The 12,762-nt window shown below is 40.2% G+C and overlaps 1 protein-coding gene across 1 annotated transcript in view; it reads left to right on the top strand.

Annotated features, from left to right (window-relative positions):
• LOC306775112 (metabotropic glutamate receptor 4-like) overlaps positions 1 to 12,762 on the top strand; it is a 139,342-nt gene that overhangs the window by 109,502 nt on the left and 17,078 nt on the right. Inside the window, exon 7 of the mRNA XM_079265351.1 lies at positions 7,838 to 8,038. Within this exon, the coding sequence (XP_079121477.1) occupies positions 7,838 to 8,038 (201 nt within the window). The remainder of the gene's footprint in view (positions 1 to 7,837; positions 8,039 to 12,762) is intronic.

Genomic DNA, 12,762 nt, shown 5'->3' with positions numbered 1-12,762 from the left:
TTGTTTTAAGGAACCAGGCTTTTTGTCACTGATGCTTGCTTCCCAAAGTGACGAGGCCAGTTGAGGACTGAGCTCATACCACAATCTCAAAGCTATAGATCCAGCAATTCTAACGCGTTTTTGTCCAATTATCAAGTTTGAATTTACATTTACGAAAAAAATTCGATTTCAGGTTCTATTTATTTTTCAAATATGATCGTGCCTTGGAGTTTATGACATTGAGCCCCACATTATGCACACACACATTTAAAATGACAGCAAAATGTATTTGAAACTCAAAGATGGATTACTTTACAGCAAGAACAGAGTCATGTGCAACAAATAAAGACAATGAAAAACTGTTGTTTCATAACATAAGCATGGCCTGTGCGGCGTACACATGAGGGCGAAGCAGAGGGAGACACATCAGATAGATCAGCACATCATTAGGGACACAGAGTTGCAAACTCATCCACTCTCACATTCATACTTCAGGGCAATTTTAAATCTCTTGTCCAGCTGAATAATGTGTCTTTATGTGGGAATCACACACACAGGGAATCAAAGTAACCACCTTCTTGCTGTGAGGTGGCAGTGCTAACCACTGAGCCGTCACTCTGCCCTGGAGGCAGATGTGTGTGTATGCACGATCTGCATACTTCCCACACAGATACTGGGATCTACAAACGGGAACATGTCGTGATATGCCATGCGAACAGTACGTCCACCCATGCGTTATTACATGTTTTTTTTAATGTTTTCATGGTTTGTATTACAGAGCAGTTTCATGAACGTGTTGCAGCAACGTTCTTCTTTCTACACGTCGATAATGCAAATCCAAGAAAACTCAATAATGTGATCATGTTTTTCTCTTAAAACTGAACATTGCAACCCTCAGGTCAGGACCGATTACTCAGTTTGGCCGGCGCAGATAGGACATTTTACAAACAATAGTTATGTGTCAATCTGGCAGTAATGTGTTCACTCTCCATGTTTCTGCTAACCTTCACCCTTCCGTCACACATTTCCATCTGATTGTTTGTCTGTAAAACATATTTGTCAGTCAAGCTTCTAGAAGAAGTGGTATATCATTCATTATATGTTGACATTGCTCAAAATAGTATCGTCAAATTCAATACACAGAGAAGAAGATTGTGACTATTCCCATGTGCATACAAACTCAAAGGCTGCTTGGATGATGTTGCTAGATAAACACATTCTGATATCTGTATATCTATATATATATATATATATAGATATATATATATATATCTATATATATATATAGATATATATATATATATCTATATATATATATATATATATATATATATATATATAGATATATATATATATAGATATATATATATATATATATATACAGTTGAAATGGATATACAGTTGAAATGGATATGTTGATATCTGTCTATGTGTAATTGTAGGAGTGATCATAACGCTCATATATTTGCTATAATGATGTCTATAATAAAGACTAATATTAAGAGATAAGCAGTCTTGTGTAGAGACTCAAAACTCAGGAGGGTCTTGCTGCTTTTTTTATTCATAGACTCATGATTTAACAAAGGAAGATCTTGGCAAAACGGTAAATGACTGAAACAGTAATGCGGAAAAAGTACAGACTCACTACATGCACTGGAGAGAAACTACAACTTTTACTCAAGAGGTGGGCTTCAAAACCAACTGCTGGCAACGTCTTCTCAGTCCCAACACTGAGCTCAAGAGAGAACACAGAGGGTTGTGTTGTGTACTGTAGGTGGATAAGCTAATGCTGATAGATGAGTTAGTCTTGAGACTGGAAGGAAGGAGTGACCCCTGGTTACCTGCCAGCGCGAGTGCTGGCGAGGACATCGGCGAGCTCCTTGGGGAGCTTCAGTGATGGTTCGGGAGCGTGCCGTCTCATCAGCACTCTGGATAACACTCAAAACACGTGCTTACATTTTCCCATTAACTGAGATGTAACATATGCAGGGGCTTACATTTGGCTTGAAGACGAGGTATTTCTGTCGTGCACGCCACGCATAAGCTTTTGGTCTTCAATTTAAACAGAGTTTCATGCATCTGTCCTTGGAGTCATAATACAGAGGGTAACTGGAATATTTACAAGAATCTATATTAGTTCCTAACAACAGTGAAGTAGAAAAACAAGTTTTCCAATGAAATGTACTCATGCACATCCCACCAGGTTTTAAAGGACACGTCATGAAATAGTAGACAAATAGAAACAAACAATGCCACAGTTCAGTCAGATATTCAGGTGAGTTCTACTAGTAGCGGCTAATGTAGCCTCAAGCTACGAGCCTCAAACAGATGAGGTGCAGGCGACAGAGGTCTTGTCGGCTCTCTTCTTTCTACAGGAAGTCCACATCCAGTTGTAGTCTTTAGCCCCAAACCGATGCTTGAGGCTATTAATCAGACTTTGCGTAGCTCAGGCTCAGTATGCCACAAAAGGCTTTGTGCAACTTTTTTGTCATATATGCAGTCATATTTCACAATTCTATAATAGTTTTCAGATAACAATAGAGCGCTATGGCAAAGATCAATACAATTTAAAATATAAAGTATCAGACTTTGGCTTCATAGGCAACACTTGTTATTCATATCGCACATTTCAGCAACAAGGCAATTCAAAGTACCTTACACTAAACATCAAAAGCATCGAGACGCACAAGGAACACATTATGACATTTAGATACCGTTAAAACATATTGATAAGCCAAGAGAATCGAAAATACAAACACGCTAAAATAGAATAAGGCAAGGGTATTTAATAAGTACGAGACCTGTCTTGTATAGTAAAGATGGGCCGCTTGAAAAGGTGAGGCAGCTCACTAGATTTGGGTTTTATCAGCAGTGTTGTAAACAAGACAAGAAGCATTAAAACTCCACGACGACGCCAGACTAAATACAAAAGAATGAAACTGCAAATAGGGAAAAATGAACATATCGGCCACAATGTTGAATAAACTGATTATGAGACACACGGCACCTACATCTTGAGCACTCAACCAAATAATTGACTGAAGTGATCACTAATGCTGTAAGACTTCAAATACCCAGTCAAAGTTAATGTACAAGGTAATGGTCCTTCAATGATTGCACGTTTTGACTAAATCTTTGCACTCTAAATGTTCATGTACTTTACATAATTTACTCATCACAAACCCTCGGTGCAGGGGTTATTCTTATGACTCTAAGCATGGTAAACACTCGGTCGTCAGTAGCTCTTCTCTGACTCATTACAGATGTGTAACTGAGAAACATATCTATGAGCTCTGCTTGATGGGAAGAGAGTCTTGCAGCATTTGTTTGAGGTGAAAGTGTGACACTCCACTGGTGGAGAGCTTTGCCGAGTCTCTGAGGCAGCTGTGAGGGAACAACATGGGGCATGCTGCAGAATTATCGGTGTCCTGAGAGGGTTAGACTGCTCAGCGAGATCAAAGGATAAGAAGGGCATGAGGGACGAGAGGAAACTCTCAGGGAGACTTGTCTTTTATACGTGAATGAAGGAGATGTAAAACTGACGTTGATTAATGTGGAAAGGAGCGGTAAGGTAGAGCGGGGGACGTATCTCAAAGGCTCTTTATTTCTCCTGCATATTAATGATGTGGGCACAGCAGGAAACACAGCAATGCAGATAAACCAAGCGTGTGCTTTGCTTTTTCATCAAAGCATCTATTCCTTAAACCGCTTATCCTGTTCATGGTTGCAGGAGGCTGGAGCCTTTCCCACAATGCATTGTGTTAGAAATGGGGCATTTCTTTTTGTGTGATGAAAACAAATACAACAAGGGCAATATTTCGGGTATTTCCTGCAGGCATTACGTACCAGTGCTGACCAGGTAGAGGTACTGTTAAGACATGAATGGTCTAATTTATACATTTAATAAAATAACATGCTCTCCTTAAAACCCAATTTGGATTTAAAAAAGTGTTTTTTTACCCTAAAGTAGAAGTCAAATCGGTTCGTTGATCGACAGCAGTTTTGATAAAAAAAATATTTCAATCAGGAGAGACTTGTTTTATAATTGAACAATGATTTATTATACAAGCGTCAAATATGCCAAGTGCAAAGTCTTTGGCGATTGGACTCCATCCTGAAGTACTATCACAGAGGGTAGGGATACTGAGGTCCAACAGGCCTAATCCCCCCTGGAGTCCAGACACTGGTGGTGGTGATGACAGGAGTTGCTGCTATCTGATGATGAATCAGGAGCATGACTGTGATGCTGACTGGAGGCGACTGGGGTGGAGGCGGGTTGCATCTGCTTCGCTGAAAAGACACCTGACAGCAGCAGAGAGAACACTATTTAAAGATTGACAGCAACGATATGATTGGCTTGAGGAACCGGTGTGCCGAATCTGGTTGGTTACTTAAAAGTGCACGCCCCCAATCAGCTGATAGAGTACTTACAAGGAGAGGAAAGACTATCTTTGGTTCTAGGACATTGTGATTGACAGCTTTCACTGTTTTTGATATTTTAAAGTCTCAATAAATATCCATTTGAATTGAAACATTTTTTTTACAGATTAATCAACAATGAAAATAATTGCAAACCCTAAAAAGACCTAACAATCAAATAGCACCTTTAGCTGTCAATTCATATAAGACGTAATGTCAAATTGTAAGATGAACTAAATAATGAAATGAAGAAGAGCAGGACGCAGCGCCAGTGTCAGATTTATTTAAGAGGCAGCACAAATGGTTTGGCAGGAAAGAACTGGATGGCCTCTGGCCAATCGCAAGATGAAAAAATGGTCAAAGGTCTAAGCCCACACACACTGTCACAAAATGTCTTGTGTGACACCACAGAGGGGAAGACACCCACACGTTGCTTCTCATTTTACTTCTGCTTAATCTTAATGGATTTCTCTGAAAGCAAAATGCCCGCCTGGAAAAATGTGTGTGAGAGAGCCAACATGCCAATGAGCAGGGAGAGTGAGACGGAGGGGGGAAAGGGAAATGGTCTCATGAAGAAGAGACAATACAAAGTTAGTGTGGGTGGCCTGCCAAGCCTGAAAGAGACTCACTCTCACTCCCATTCTGGCTCGCAAGATTCCCTATGGCATAAACATGTTGGCCAAACTGTGACAATCTCTGTCCAATCAATGCCCTGTGGCCCTTAATTACTGAGCCGTAACCTCCAACAATAATTCATGCATTTCAAAAGCTCACGAGATAATCGGGGGCATTAAAACTCCTCTGATCTGCAGCAAGAGCTCGAGACGTAGTAAATGAAAGATCGCTAACAGAAGGAGACCTTTGCTGATTTGGGAGATAGCACTCTTTCAGATTGAAGTGGCTTTTTGAAAATTGCTTGCACTTGAAGAGGACAGATGTTGCATAAAGAATGACTGATCTGTCACTAAATGTTTGGTAATGCATCGCTGGAACCTACATGTCCAAAAACCCCTTACCAGAAGCAGGAACGAAGAAGAATCTTTACATCAACTTGGGCCACTACGCTGACAGTGAATCACGCTGTTAACGTGGAGGCAAATTGAATAATTTGTCAAAGGTTCTGAGCCAGAAAATGTGAAAATATTTCCACATGAACACTCATTATATCTTGTACCAAGTGTATCTTGTGTTTCCTGGTGTCACCTTTCAGTATTTGGGCACTGTATACTCAACAAGATAAATCATTCCTTTACAACATAGATTTTAGTTTAAGGTTTTGCTGTATTTTGCTGCCTGTCTGTGACCTGCTACTTTTCCAAAACAAATTCCATCATTAGATCTGTCCTCAGTGTCGGCCTATACCCAAAGCGCAGGTAATCAGGACTGGAAAAGCAGAAACGACATTTGATGAAATCAACACATTTTGCTTCATAACTTCCAACATGAGTAACTTAATCCTTGCAAAAAAATAAATAAAAAATGACTTCCATGTATTTCTTACATTGTTTCTACAGTCCCTGATTAAGCCCACATCCATTTTTGTTGACATTTTTTTATTTTTTGCAATATCCCCCAAAAAAGAGAAACACATTTTTGAACCAGTTGTCATTTTCTTTTTGACCTGGTTCTGATTTATTAAGTACAACTTTGTACTATGTACTATGCCAAATAACTGTGCCTTGTATTTTGTACAGTGTCAATTTAGAAAAGCGTTCTGGCTCTCCAAAACATCCTAACAGGTTTGGTTTGACGTTATATTTATAACGTCAAACCAACATTATTAACAACTTTGAACACAATTGGATTCATCCTCGGGGCACCATAGATATCTCTACCACATTTCATGGTAATCCATCTAATAGCTTATGAGATATCGTACTTACCACAATAGGAGCTATTTCACATTTTTCTGCTAAATATGATGGAAAACAGCTCCACACACCATCAGGTAATTTTGCACCCACAATTAAAGCATTCATTTTAAAAAATGAGACGAGCACATTCCCCACTGTGTGCTTATTAACTTGCGACGCTTAATTAATAAGTCCATTTGGCATGTTTATAAATATATGCGGCTCTATCATTAGCTCATCCCTGGTAATTAGTCTGCTGTTAATCTCCACTGAACACACCTGCTTTTTATAATCTCTTCTGCACATAGAGCAGCGTTGCATTGAGACGGCTTTCCGATTTTGAAGCTCGTGAGGAGAAAGGAGGCGTTGGGATTGGCATGTTGTATTTCCCTCTAAGGCCCCCCACCTCCTCACAGCAATTCACAATCACAAAAACCTATGGAACACCCTGGGCCGGGATGAGTGAACTCCTATCACAAGTTATTACATTGAGCCTATGAGGAGATTGTCCCTGTCCTGTGAATGGATGTCTGCATTTCCTTGGCTCTCTGATTCCTCACTTATTGAATTCACAGTTGGACACTCAGTCAAGCAGGTCAGGATTCCATCACAATGGAACATGTATCCGTTTTTTTAAAGTTGCTTCTGAAAAATGGCTCGAGGCATATACTGTGAGTAAAGGCTAATGGAATAGACATGCAAGTCCGAGTCCTAATGTGTGCAGAATCACTCAGAGGGAAATCCATGTATTCCTGCTGGAGAGACGAGAACAAGTTTTTGTGTTTTAACTGATGAGATTTCCCGGGAGGAGAAAACCTTGCACTCCAGATATTGGAATTGATTTGCTCCTCTGCAGCGGTCCAGATATTTACCTTCCAGCTAATTGCGAGAGGCAAGACCCATTGAGTGTAGAAAGAATAAGACTCACCGAGGACCAATGCCTTTTCTTCTACAGCATTGCTTTTGGACTGATGCCACACCCTCCATTTAAAAGGTTCATCTCAGTGCAAGTGCATGGAATTGTCCTGTCCAGCCTGAGCTGCTCTCCAAAGTGGGTGTGATGCACGGGTAGAAGTGTCGAAAAGATAGGTTTTAGTGACTGTTGTATGAACACAAGTCGTATCTTCAAGTTATTCTGTCATGGAGTTTCTAGATGGATCTCTTCAAAAATGTTTTTTTGCTACCATTATGGATATTAGTAGTCTGGGACAAGCACGAAATATGCGATTCATCATCAGCCTACTTCAAACAAGGGTCAGAGACAAACTCGCCCGTAGATAATTCTTTAAGCTGTACCCGTTCATTGAAACCACTTGAGTCCTCAAGTGAACACATTTTTCTTGATTGCATGATGTGGCTGATAGAATTACTGATGGACTATTTCAAATACACTTTTCAGTCTCCCTCTGGATTGTTGAACCACATGGACACAAATGTGGGACTCAACCTCACACTTGACATGGTTCACTATGATTACACAGGATACATTACCCGTGATTTTACTGCATTGTCACCAATTTGTAAAATCACACACGTACGGCATAATAATGCATGATGCCTAACTTACAACTTTCCGTGTCTTACAGATCAAGAGCGGATAGGAAAGGACTCGAACTATGAGCAGGAAGGAAAGGTGCAGTTTGTTATCGATGCCGTCTATGCGATGGCTCATGCCCTGCACGGTATGCACCAGGAGCTCTGCCCAGGGAAGGTGGGCCTCTGCGCTAAAATGGATCCCATCAATGGCACTCATCTGCTGAAGCACATCCGCCGTCTAAACTTTTCAGGTCAGTCACATTTATTGGTAGCGGAGTGCATTGTTTGTCTCAACTCAAGAGGCATTGTTACCTGAGCTTTTTAAGGCACTCAAGTCAGTTCAGTTAGTGGTAATACATTAATGATACAGTGAAATGATCATCAAGGTGGCTCAAAATCAGGTCTTAAATGTTTTTACCCTTATGGGAAAACAAGAGTAAGAGTCTGCAGCCACGTTAGCCTTCCTATAATGCTGCACTATAGGGATAACAATGAAAATGCTAACATGTGCTCGTTAAGCATTTATCACGGTCACCATCTCAGTTTACCGAGCAAAATACCATTTGAATTTAAATATAGTCGTGCTGCAGAGATGTCCTGGCCTCCACATCATATTCTACAGACGTAAGAAAACATCGTAATCATTTGTTTTTCATTGAAGATGAGAATAATGATGTAAGAAATGATCATTCCCTCTAATATTGCAAATCATATCACAATTGCAATATCTGTCAAAATAATCCCAAATCGATATTTCTTTATTCATTAGTTTGTCATTCAACCGTAGCAAAAAATATTTTACATTTCTTTATAATTTCATTACGTTGTAGAAAAGGCTAATTTCTCGTACAAATACAATAACTTTGTTCAGCTGGCAACACCAGAAGGTCATAAATGTACTAAACGAATGTATTTAATGTGCTTTACATTACCTTGAGGGTGTTGGAAAGCATCTCTGGCACAATCAGACAAACGTCATCAATGTAGACGTCATCAACATATCATGTGTCACAAACCAGCACCGTAGTTACTTTATGCTGTCTTATTTTCCATTTTCCATTTACTCCATGCAGCCTTACGTTGTACCCGGCTATCAGTCAAGTTCACAGTCATGACTGACGTATTAATAATTAACTGCTTTGACAAAAAGAGCAGTGGTCCTTAGTTTCATTATATAGACACTGAAGCAGTTTAAGACAATTAAAATTCCCTCTCAGAGACTTGAGTATGCAGTGTTTGTACAGATAAATGATTCACTTGAACTCCTGCTCTTCAAGCTTATTTGCCATTCTAATATCTACTTGTTGCATTGGTAAAATGTCAATTTTATGTTTAATCCATATCTGAGAAGTAAAAGAAAGTATTTCTTTAAAAATATTGAATGGGCGATTTTGAAAGCTCTTGCGTCTCAAAAGATCAGTGTGTGTGTGTGTGTGTGTGTGTGTGTGTGTGTGTGTATATATATATATTGAGTGTATCGGAATTTTCTTAAAGTCCAAACAAACCTCTCTTCCTCATGATACTCAACATTTGTTCAGATCAAAGTAAAGCCTCAGAGTAAATCAGGTAGAAAGAGTAAGTACTCGTCTTCAACAACAACCACCATTCAGATGCCCTTAACCTCCAACTTCACCAGCTGAGCTGCTGAGAATCCGATAGCGTCCGGGAGAAAAACAACTGATGAGCTGTTGTTCACTGGTTCTCATGATCTGTTGTAACAAAGCGTCTCTTTCTCCCAGAGAAAAAATACTAAATATTTTATTTCATCTATATATAATTTGGCACAAGTTCAGAGTTTTCAGTTTAAAATGCAACCACTCTGGGGAAGCAGGGCAGCTTTTCTTCCTCCCTTTTAGCAATGTTTGATTTCTTCTGCAAGGATTGTTCGGAGTTTTGGACAAACTAAAACAAGATATTGCAAATATATTAGAATTAACAAGTAAATAAAAAAGACGACATACAGTTAGCGCATAATGGATTTAAATATTCAAAATAGTAAACAATACGGATATTACAAGAGCACCGGGTATTTGATGCAAGAATTGAAATCGCTATCTAATTTAAATGTGTAGATCGGAATTGCATCCATGACAGAAATCAACATTCATTCAATATTAAATGCACAGTGAGGACTGAGTGGTGCCTTGTTATAAAGCGCCCATCCATGTTTAGCCTGCTAGCAGTAGCAGGGACATGAAGCTCCAGTGCAGTAGATCCCTTTGAGCTTTGATGTGACCAGAGAGGCTGCCTTTTACACTCCACTCCATACAACTGCATCAGCACGCTTCATTGTATTGAGCTTGTCCAGATACATAAAATAACCCGCTGATATTGGACTTACTGGATTGTGAATTATATTTTTCTGTGTTGTGGTGCTAGTATGTAATGCAGCAGTAAACACGCAGGGCAATCATCCCTTTTTTTTCCTCACAAACGAATGGCAATCGCAAGAGATGCATGTAAAAGTAGGTCATTTTTTTTGTTATTGTGATGAGTCATTCTTGAGGCTGAGCCAGCAAGAATCTATTGTTACACATTTCTGTTTACTTCCTCTGCAAAAGCTGCACAGCCCTCAAAGACTCCAGTTAGACTACGTCCATATAAATGCATCGTGTCTTAGGTTGAATGTGAAATGAAGCTCTGTTGATAAAGGTCAAACGTCAAAGAGCTTTTTTTTCTAATTATTTTTTTTTTAAACCAAAGGTGCTCACAGTGGCCACCCACCTGGCACGCTCACAAAACCATTTATCTATCGTATCTCAGTGGGCTGTCAGCGGCTCAACAGGGGACACAGTAAGCCAGCTCGTGACAGATAACCTTTTAGAAAAGATGAAAAGTAATCCGACAGAAGCATTGGCTCCGCTGGGATATTTTCAGTAGTCTGGGATTATCTGTGTGCTTTCTCAAGAGCCTTTATATTTAAGTGCATTTCCTCAAATACACTACAAAGTCTAGGTACTTTACTTGAGTATTTCCATTTCATGCAACTTCATCCTTCTACTCCAACACATCTCTGAGACAAATATTGTACATTTATCTCAAAACGTTCCTTGCTTTTGAGATTACAATTCTTCATCCCCCTTTTTCTGCTGAAGGACTTCCTGTATGGAGTACATTATCCTACTTCTTAACCTAAGGAAATGAATTAAACGCCTTCTTTGATTGCCTGGAAAATGCATCGGCAACAAGCTAAAAAGAGGGCTGTTTTTCTTTTAGCGATGCGTGGACATCGCTGCTGCAAACATATGATCATTGCTGTGGTTTCGACTACCCAACGATGAATAAAGGAGTCAACCGTTCTTAAAATGAGGTCAACCGTAAACATCTGCAGCAGTAAGAACGCAACATACACATTAAGGCACTAAAACATATTGTATAACAGTAAAACTCTGACCATTTTACTGCATACTGAGTTATTTTACTTTCAGTATGTTAACACCTTTACTAAGTCATATTTTGAATGCAGGACTTTTACGTGTTGTGCAGTATTTTCACAGTGAGGTGTTAGTATTGTGACTTAGATAAAGGATCTGAATACTTCTTCCACCACCGGATGTCTCTAAAGTTGTAGCTTAATTCTAAATCCTCAACTTTTCAAGCGCTCATTTGCTCACTCAGCAGCAGCCGACAAAGCAGGAGAATCAAACACCTCCAGTCCAAGCTTCTCATCAGTGTTTCATGTCTGTTGCTATCACGTCAGGGAAAAGTGCTTTTGCTCTGCCGCAGACTGAAAAGCAGTGGCCTTTTCCGCCGTCATTCTCACCAGGGACAGCTGTTTTGAGTGTGGAATAAAGTCGAGATCTGAGGGTTTCCCCATCGCTGCACACCTACCCCTCTCTCTCCTCGAGCAAAGTCGTCATTGTTGTGCAACTAAGAAGATGCTTCTGGTAGAGAAAATGTGTTTTTTGTCAATTTCCTTTCGCCTTGCATGACACCCAGGCCTGTTATTCACAAAGAATAGACAACCAGCATCTCAACATGATAAGAATGGACAGCAATAGATACAAAGCTCATTCATCATCGTGTAGTGTCCTAAAACCTGTCAGACACACTCTGTAAGATGTGCAATTGCCAAAATAAATATAGAGATACGTCTTGTAAACTCTCAAATAGTGGCTAAGGCCATTACTTTACTCAACAGAAGAGAGAACCCTGACGCTATTTAAACTGATATAAGAGGTAGGCCTTTATCTTCCAGTTTTATAAGAGTTCATCACAGTCATGTTTTATTAGCAACTCCCTGTTTTGTGATCCTCCCCTCGTTTTAAAATGCTATTAAAGCATACGACCATAACGCGCAACCCCTGCCACCTCCTCAACCCTTGCTTCTCCCTCCTCCTCCAGCAGATAGAGGCAACTCGTCTGTAGGGCTGTGAAACATCTACAGTAAGGAGAAACTATCAGCAGCAAATTGATGAAATTAGCGCTGTGGAAATGTACAGATCATTGCGCTGAAGTCACCTTCTGTCCTGTATGGTTCGCCCACTTACAGAGCACTTGTATGTATAGCAGAAGCTGGTGATTGAGGAAACATGCAAATGTCTTGACAGTGATGAAGCAGCAGGAAAGACACACCCCTTATTTGTGGGGGTGAAGCGTACCTGTAGTAAATTCTGCATGACTTGCCTGCATACAAGTCATTACGAGTTAATGACCGAGTAGAGGGCAGCAAGCTGTGCTGTCATTCACTCAGGTGTCCCGGTTGTGCATCCATGCGGAACGAGCACATGTTGGATGAATGATCGCACAGTCAGGTAATTCTTCAGGTGTGTGTGGAAGAGAGGGGGTGGGGCAACACAACAATCGTTAAATATTACATATAATCACAAGCACCCCATTGAACCCAACGTTTCTTTGAGAGGAGACGAGTGCTGCGGACCCGGGCTACGCTGTCACATTAGTGCACAGCACAATGCAGCGGTGGCAGAAGCCTCTGTGGAAGTCATTATGCCCCTGACTAGTGAGAGGACTGTTT

Source organism: Melanostigma gelatinosum (genome assembly GCF_949748355.1).
Source record: "Melanostigma gelatinosum genome assembly, chromosome: 3".
NCBI lineage: Eukaryota > Metazoa > Chordata > Actinopteri > Perciformes > Zoarcidae > Melanostigma > Melanostigma gelatinosum.
Note: the sequence above shows the minus strand (reverse complement) of the source record. Positions and strands in the feature narration are given on the sequence as shown.